The sequence below is a fragment of the Varanus komodoensis genome, unplaced genomic scaffold (genome assembly GCF_004798865.1).
Source record: "Varanus komodoensis strain SLA01 unplaced genomic scaffold, ASM479886v1 scaffold16, whole genome shotgun sequence".
Lineage (NCBI taxonomy): Eukaryota > Metazoa > Chordata > Lepidosauria > Squamata > Varanidae > Varanus > Varanus komodoensis.
This window is the reverse complement of record NW_025335468.1, coordinates 4,589,937-4,598,897: the sequence shown is the minus strand read 5'-3', so window position 1 is coordinate 4,598,897 and position 8,961 is coordinate 4,589,937. Positions and strand designations below refer to the sequence as shown.

Here is an 8,961-nt window from a genome sequence, read left to right as displayed (position 1 = left end):
TTTCTTCTAAGTAAACATGTTTCAGATCAGACCACCTGTATGTGAGCCAAATCAGAAGATCAAAAATGGATGCAGGTGATAATGAGACTAATTGACAATCACATCCTAAACCAGGGTGGAAAACTAGCACCTTTCCAGAAGTTGGAGTCTAACTCCCATCAGCCCCAGCCAACATAGCCAATGGCCAGGAATAATGGAACTCATGGCCCAACAAAATCGGGGGAAAGGGGGCACAAATTTTCCCACCCCACCCCTGCCCTAAACGTGTTAGCTCCCTCCTTCGGCAGGCTACACACCCGCCTTGGTCTCTGGAATTCTATTATAGGTATAGGAATGTGAAACACAAGAAAATGCTTCCAATTTTACAAGCAGAAGGCCTGGGATAGCATTGAGCAACCTGTGGTCCTTCACACTGGTTGGCCTATAACTCCCTTCAACCCTAGACAACATAGCCAATGGTGAGGGATGATGGGAACTGTAGGCTGAACACCTAGAGGGCCAGAAGCTGTCCACGAAGGATACAGTGCTTTCACTGTACTCTTGTAGCACTTGAGGTTTTCTGTGTTTGGGGTTAGTAGGGGATAGTCCCCCAGTAGTCGGGCACCAAGTGTGAAAAATTTGAGACTATCCGTGAGTGGGAGAGAGAACTCACCCTTTTTTCCCCCTGTTGCATAAAATGATATTACAGCCATCCAAAATGGGGACAGCCTCTCCATAACAGAAACTATATGAAAAAGAATAATTTCCTCTGAATTTCTAATGCTTTGAGCGCAGCCCATGAACAATTTATTTACTATACATTGTAATTAGGCTAAATATCTTATAAGTGGATTTTAATTGATGCTCATCAAATTGGTATCTGCGCTCGGCTTGATATCCAAGCCCATCTCAAGGCCAAACCTACACTTAGTGCCACAGCAACCTCTAGAGCCCAAAAATGGGAGTCAAAGAGGCATGTCAATTCTCCCAAGCAAATTAGGAGTCATCATCCCCTGCCCTGCATGATTATGAGCAGGCTACACTTACTGCTTTTAGTGAGATGCACATATTCAGAAAGACTCTGCTCTGTTGCATGGCCAATTAAAGGGCTAAGATCTGAAAATGGAAGGAACAAGAAGGCTACTACAGGTCCATTGGTAACTTTTACTTGCCATGCTCTGCCACCTCTTCATTTTTTTGCACAATCTCAACAATTGCAGCTTCTACTTCTTTATAAATAGGGGGAAGCACTTGGATGACATTCGGGAATATTTCTTCATTCTTGACATGCTCCAGAATTGTGCCTTCAAGGCTCTTAATAGCCTGGTAGTCCATGCAATTGATTGGAACGAGGTCTAAAATCTGAAGCAGAAAATGCACATGAACAAAAAGAACAACTCTTGGAACAGTTGACAAGGAAACAAGAGATGCAGACAGTTGATGACTCTGCTGGGCAGCTGGCCTTTCCGGAGGCCACTTGGACAGGGGAGGGGGCAGGCCAAGGTTGCACAGGGCATGGAGAAAGTGGGGGGAGAGGGGGACAAGAGAGAGAGGAAAGTTTTTCTCCCTTTCTCATAGAACTTGGATTCCTCCCAGGAAAATGAATGGGAGGAGAGTCAAGGCAAAAAAAAAAAAAAAACTTTTTCACATGGTGGGCACATTCACTTATGGAACACACTGCAGTGATGATTGCTAGCTCAGACAGCTTTGACAGCAGTTTGATAAATTCATGGTGTATGGAGGAAGGATGAATCATCATTATTCATCATGACGGCTGCAGGCAACCTCCTGGTTTAGAGGAAGTACATCTCTGAAGACCAGCTGCTGGGGACAGTGCCTTTATTGCCCTCTTGATGGGCTTTCCAGAAGCATCTGACTGACCACTGTTGGAAGCAGGTGGATGCACCAGATAGGCATTTGGTCTGATTCCACTGGTTCCTCTTATTGTCCTGAGTTCCACATTCCACCCCACAAAATGACCGAGCACTGCAGCCAAAGATGGTGCTTATCCATGCCCCAGTTTTACCTACAAAGCTGGCAATCTGAAGGTGAGATGTCGCCACTCAGAGGGACAGATTTGGCTCAGGGGCTGATTGCTAATATAAGTGGTAAATTAGGTGTATTAGGTGTATATAGGTGCATTAGGTGAAATACATTCCAGTCCTGTTGAACAAATCTAATGAAGATGTTCTTTAGCTTTCTCCCCTTTCTGTAAGACAACAGTAAAACAACAACATACTTGAGAACAACTACGGCAGATACTAAATATGTGCCCACTCTCTAGAATAATCTAAAACACCAGACTTTCTGTACAGATTTACTTTCTGCTGTAGTTAATTTACTTAAGAGGACAGGTTTGTTTGACTTTTTTAAAAAAATACCATTTACCGTAAGTTAAATTTAATTTAATTTAATTTACTGGACCTCTAAGCAGCGCCATTTGGTCTCTAAACTGCAGGCTTGTTTAGTACTGCCTTGGACCTCTAAATATAACCCCACATTCCTCACCGTGAGGGTACAATTCTCCATTTCCTTCAGTCTATTCCACTGGTCCACAAAGAATTCAGATTCTTCATTATCCTCCAAGTTAGCAATGAGATGGGCTACATTGGTCTTTCTTTCCTCCAGCAAGGCCTGGATCTTGAACGTGATATCCTCTTTCTTTGCTTCAACCTCTTCTACAGCACAGGCATCTATGTGAGTCCCAACCGGAAGAACCACAGAGTTTGGCACTCGCATGAGGAGGTTGTTGATCCAAAATCCAACAAGTTCCTCGAAGGAGTCATTGTTCAATTGGTACCTACAAGAATAGACGCTCTAGATCAGGGTGAGGAACCTAATCAGCCTGCCCAGAGACCAAATCCAGCTCACTTTGGGGTTCCTCAGGAGGCCCTGGTCCCATGGCCTTTCCCTGGCCATGAATCATTTGGTGATTTCTTGGCTTTTAACGCAGCATTTTTGCCATTCGGTAAGGTCAAAATCCTTTTCCAAGGCTGAATTAGCAGCAGTAAGAGCGTTCAGACAAGACAGGCTGGTATTTTTGTCCTGATCCCTTTTGCCTTCAGTCACACTCAGCACTGGACTGCAGCTTGTGAGAACATGTCTAGACTTAAATTCAGTCCTTGGGCTGAAAGAGATTTTCCTCTCCTGTTTTTGATCACTTAGACTTAGAGCCTCAGGAACCTTCCCTGGCACTGTGAGGGTAGACAAACTAACCTAGATGAAAGTGACATACAGCTACTGAGACCTGATTTCCACATCTGCAGAGGGCCAGCTGAGGTGCCCTGCTAGCAAAACCAGGGCTGGCAACCAGCCTTCAGTATGCCCTCAGCAAAGTGTCGCCGACGGGCCTCCTGCACGCACAGCGCCTGGGCACTCCTGCCCTCCGCACAGCGCCAGCCAGCCGGTCCTCCCTGCATTCCTTGTTACCTTTACCTGGCAGTGACAGGGAAGAGGCCACAGCAGCAGAATGCAGGTGGCAGCTTCTCCTCCTCCTCACCTGGCTGGCCCTGCCAGCAAAGTGAAATGCTACAGCAGCCAGGTCGCTAGCCGAGCCTTCAGAGCGCCTGCCCCCTCTTTTAAAAATAATCTTTTGTGGTTCAGCTAGCAGCTATCTGGCCCCATCAAAAGCTGCCATGTGGGGGACCGCTAATGAGGTCACAGAAAAAGGAAAGGGGTCTTTCACCACTCCTGTGCCCTCATTGTCTGTACCCCCCAAAAGGCAGCATGTGATTGGTTCCTATCGCTGCTGCTTGCGGCCTAATCCAAAAGATCAGTTTCTAAATGGTGTGGTGAGCTGGTCTTCCTGTGGGGGAGATGGATGAGGGGATGGAGAGAGATGAAGGAGCCACTGGTGCTGCAGCGCTGGTAATAATTGGGCCCTAGCAGGACCAGAGTGACAGTGGGCAGGACCCTTTCCAGCCCCTGGATCATTGCCACTGCCCCCTGTGCCAGCCCCAAAGCTGGGCCCGTAGATATTCATGTATACATTTTTACTGCCAGAAGGGGGAGAGGTTCTTGTAGGAATGTCTTCCTTGTGCATGATCCACCTCCTTGTCTTTTGTGCTTCACCTCCGGCAGAGAAATATTTTGGGATGGTCCTGATAAAATGATGCTCCCAGCAAGAGTCATTGTAGTGGGATATCCAAAGGGAGAAAAGAACTCTAGTCTCACTTGGTATATAATGGCACTCTGCACATGCACAAATGCATATTTATAACTTGAAAAGTGGGCAATGAGGAATAGCCTGCCAGAAGACTATTCAGTGGGAGTTGGAGCAGAGTCCTGAAAGGCAGAGGAGCAAAGCCTCCGAAGCTCCTCCGAGGTAGCCTAATGAAGTTTCTCAGGCCAAGCGTGAGAATCAGCCTGTTTGGAAAGGGAGGAAGGGTTTCCAGAAGGGAGGGGGAGCAAGTGCGAGACCCAGTCCTTGGCCCCGTGGGGAGGCGTCAGGAGAAGCAAGCTGCTCAGCTGGAGGGGCTTTGCCATTCGTGCCATCTGGCCATCAAGCAGCAAGAGCCACCCTGAGTGTGCAGCCGGCCGCTTCACTGGAAAGGGAGGGATCAAGGAAGAGTTTCCACTTTGGATTCAGCTTTTTACATGAGCAGAGGCTTCTCTTTTCCGCTTTGGTAGAAGGCTACTTAGAACTCAAACAATTCTGTTATATAAAAGAACGGGACTGCAGGTGGCGCAGTGGTTTAAACTGCTGTGCTGCTGGGCTGGTTGATCAAAAGGTCGCCGGTTCAAATCTGCACAACGAGGTGAATTCCCGTTGCTCCGGTGAATTCCCGTTGTTCCATCCCAGCTCCTGCCAACCTTGCAGTTTGAAAACATGCAAATGCAAGTAGACGAAAAGGTACCACTTTGGTGGGCAGGTAACAGCGTTCTGTGCACTTCGGTGTTTAGTCACGCCGGCCACATGACCACAGAGACTGTCTGCGGACAAACGCTGGCTCCCTCAGCTAGGAAACGGAGATGAGCACTGCCCCCTAGAGTCAGGCATGACTGGACCTAACGTCAAGGGGAAACCTTTACCTTTAAATAAAAGAACTGCATTTTTAAAGGGTTGTCTTGAGTTTTGGAGCCAGAGGGAAGGGACCAGTTTGTGACAGAGCTGACTGGTGGCCAAGGGAAAGGGATCAGAGGCAAGATGAGGGGATCTGGCCATCTAAGGAACTCCCACGGACTGATTTGGACCTCTAGATGGGCTGGACTGTACCTCCTCCCCAAGCCCACAAGGTAAGCACAATACCACTTACTGCTGAAAATCAATGGCCAAGATGACCAATGCTTGCGGGGTGATGAACATGTGGTGGGTCATATAGTATTCCAACTGTCCAGCAAAGTCCCAAAAAAGGAAAGTGAAGCCTTGGATATGGCACTCACTGATTTCGATCCCAACGGTCCGCTCTTCTTTTGACATGTGAACAATCTGCCTTTGCTGCAAGCTTTTGCAAATGGTCGACTTCCCAGCCAAGGATGCCCCCAGGAACATGGTTTTGACTCGCTTATCCTCTTTACCTTGGCATTGCTGCAGCTGATTGAAATAGCTGATGATCTGCCTGATGCCACCAGCACAGACTTCATATGGAGGCTGCCTCAGTGGGTTCCCACTGACTTTGAACATTTTCAGAGGGAGTTTTTGGAATAGCATCATGGGAAGCTGCTGCAGTACATTATTCTGCACATAAAACTCCTGCAGGTTTGTAAGCTCCAAGACCACCAAAGGGATGGTTTGGAACAAATTGTTGGACAGGTTGAGGTACTGGAGAGTACTGCTGCAGGCTACCAGGTCCTTGGGAAGGTTGTCTAAGCGGTTGTTGTTGAGTCGTAGGTGTTTCAACTTTGGAAAACAGGAAAAGACTCCTTCTGGGATGACCCGGATTTGGTTCTGATTGAGATCCAGCCTCTCCAAATGGACCAAGTTCCTGATTTCCTCTGGGAAGTCTGCAATATTGTTTTTAGACAAAATCAGCTTTTTCAAATTGCAGAGATTAGAAATTCCATTGAGGTATTTCAGCTTGTTCCGGTCCAAATTCAAGCTCTCAATGTTGTTATTTAGCAAGACTTTGAGCGGAAGCACTCGGAGCCGAAGTCTGGAGAGCGTCACTTCCCGTGAGTAGCCATTGTGCCCTGGACCTGGTGAGCAGAAAGCACAAGCTGTTGTCATGCATTAAGGAAGAGGACTCTGCTTGAGCAGTGAGGGTAAAACCACCTTCTGTATAGTCACTCGCTCAGACAAATCACCATCATTTCCAAGCAAGCAGCTTGTCACACCTACAAGGGGGGACCCAAAAAACCAGGAATTATCTTCCCCTGCTTGGTAAGTGTTCTAGGAACCCACCTGCATCAGTGTACCCAACTGGGTTGTTGTGAGAGGCTGTGTTCGGCTTCAGTTAGGCTTCTTTTAAATATTTTTTAAAAATGTTGAGACTCTTTCGATGTGTTTGTCTATTTCGTGATGGCTGATTTACACAAACATCATGCAGAGATAAAATTTTCTTCAGCTGAGTGTTCAGCAATTTGTGACCAAAAACGGCATGACCCTTGAGTCCCACCTTCCTACTCAGCTGATCTCGCCCTGTGTGTCTTTTTTTGTTCCCCTGGATGAAAAAAAGTCCTCAAAGGGAAACATTTTGTTGATATGGAAACAAAAAATGGCAGAGGCACTAAAAGGCCTCAAAATCAATGAGTTCAAAACCTGTTTTGAGCAGTGGAAAAAAGTCTCAACAGGTGTATTGCATCAAAAGGAGAGTATTTGGAAGGTGACTGAAGTCTGAACATGTAAAAATAAATATTTGATTTTTTATAAATAAATTCCTGGGTTTTTTGGGTCCCCGCTCATATAGCTTTACATTTTTTAAACAATTCCACACCACTTGCACAAAAGTTACAGTCCCAAACCTTTCAGTGCAATTGTAAAGACACTTCTAGGGAGCAAGCCTTAATCTGTCAAACAGTGTTATAAGCCTCCGCTGTGATACAGGAACGGCCTTTCCTTTAGTCTTTGGTATAATTAAGCATGTTTCTTGGCCCAACACCCTGTCGAGGTGGGGCTGGAGAAACACAGTTGAGAGAATCTCTGCCGTTAAGGAGAGAGCTGGCCAAAAGCAGGCTGATGCCCCAACAAGGAAATGCTGTTCTGGGGTTGGGGTCTTTTTGGGAGGCGGGGTGTGTGTGTGTGTGTGTGTGTGTGTGTGTGTGTGTGTGTTAAACTGGTGTATGCTGTTAAATGTGCATTGCCATTTTCTAAATAACAGCCACTAGTAGTTTGTGGTCATACTAGGGCCCACTGTGTGTGTGTGTGTGTGTGTGTGTGTGTAATTTTTATACCACTCAATAGTTGAAGTTCTCTGGGCGGTTTACAACAAGACTACACAAGAAACTGTGTACTGTCTTCCCCATGTCATGGCTGTGATTACAATTCCAAATTTAGGGTGAGCTAGCTCCAAGACGGAAGTTTCCAGTAGTCCTAAAGAAGATTTCCTTCCAGGACTCTTACACTCTTCCCAGCTTTCTATGGACTCAATCCTTCTCCCTCTCCCTCTCCCTCCCCAAGCCAGACAACCGGCTGAAGTGGCTTGGTTCAGGCTAAAGGAATTGGGGGCAGAATGGTGTTGGCAAGGATTTTTACAGAGCTCACAACATTTGGGCTTCATTTTAAGTAACAAAATTGTCTTAGGCCATTGAAAAAAAGCACATCAAATGAATTTTTACAGAGATATGTAGTCTGGGCCCAAGTGCTTACCTGCTCTCCCATGCTCATCTTGCATATTTGACAGGTATCACAAACCTGCCTTTCCCACACTGATGTTCTGATCTACAATCCCCATCAGTGCCAACCAGCATAGCCAATGGTCAGGAACCATGGGAGCTGTAGTCAAAAGCAAGTGGGCACCAGGTTGTCTACCCTGCCCTTACTCAAATGCAAGCCAATCATAAGCTAAACACATCATGTAGAAGATGACTGCATTTTTATGCAACTTAAATAGCATAATTCAAAAGAATTCTACACACAGACAGGAACTGTATGCACAGCTGGGACTTTTTTTGGATTTTTAAAATTGTAACTGCTCCAGTAGCTGAAGGGGAAAGCCACTCTTCAGCTCAGAAAAAAGAGACATTATTTTAAACATCTTTGTAGCTTCTTTTCATTTTTAGGGTAGCTGCAGGGCCCCCTGGCTGTAACTTAAAGGCTTCCCTTAACTCCACACTATGGGTCCAATCCAAAATAGCAGCCCTGTCCCTACTCTACAGTAAACAGCAGGGTGTACATAGTTACTAGGCACATGTTTAAAATGTCTCTTTTGGCCCAGAGAAGCAACAGCAGTTTAGAGAAAGCTCCGCTCCTACACACAGCCCATGCCCATCTGTAGCACCGAATTGTGTCTTTGGCCTACAGCACAGTGTGACAATGCCAGGTGCAACACAGACAACCCTGGGCATGTTCCAGGGCCCACCAGCGCCCCCTCCCCTTATCCCCCTTTCAAGCAGCAGCAATCCACAGGAATCAAAGACTGGTACTCACTAGATTCATGCCCGGCCATGTTCTGTCCCTGGGTTCCCTCTTTAATGAGCGGCAGTTGTATCCTCCCGCTACACCCATCTGCTTTCATTTCCTCAATTCTTAGAGAAAAGCTTTTAACTCCATCTCCTCCTTCCCACAATGCCACAGCACCCGCCTCATACAACACCAGCTAAAAAATGCTGAATGCGCCACATCAAGTGAATTTGACATCTCCATGCAGCTGAAAATGGTCACAGCAAAGTGTGCAGATGAAGTTGGGGAGAAGCGATTCCTGCACATTTCTGGGTGTGCCACTCATCTTGTCTGCAAAGCTGCTTTTAAGCTATGGATCTCCACTTTCAAGGAATGTGATTTGCCATATATATAGGAGAGGATACACTCCATAGCCATTTGTGACCTTCAAGCGGTAAGGGATCACATTCATTTTCTGCTGCAGGCTCTCACTCTCCTAGACAAAA

General features: G+C 46.5%; 1 protein-coding gene across 1 annotated transcript; it reads right to left on the bottom strand.

Annotated features, from left to right (window-relative positions):
* Positions 1–1,143: 1,143 nt before the first annotated feature.
* Positions 1,144–7,748, bottom strand: LOC123021361 (malignant fibrous histiocytoma-amplified sequence 1 homolog). Its single transcript, XM_044426073.1, has 4 exons — positions 7,724–7,748; positions 5,235–6,114; positions 2,488–2,779; positions 1,144–1,341 (listed from the first exon to the last, which is right to left on the bottom strand). Exons 1-4 carry the CDS (start codon positions 7,746–7,748, stop codon positions 1,144–1,146), a joined length of 1,395 nt encoding a protein of 464 aa, XP_044282008.1.
* Between the last annotated feature and the right edge of the window lie 1,213 nt (positions 7,749–8,961).

What these genes read in the sequence shown, in the direction of transcription:
- LOC123021361 (XM_044426073.1), bottom strand. Translation starts at nt 7,748, where the DNA reads ATGCAAGATGAGCATGGGAGAGCAG. An exon ending in AGATGAGCATGGGAGAGCAG is followed by an intron (nt 6,115 to 7,723) that starts GTAAGCACTTGG and finishes TCTGCTCACCAG; the next exon opens with GTCCAGGGCACAATGGCTAC. An exon ending in TTGGCCATTGATTTTCAGCA is followed by an intron (nt 2,780 to 5,234) that starts GTAAGTGGTATT and finishes CTATTCTTGTAG; the next exon opens with GTACCAATTGAACAATGACT.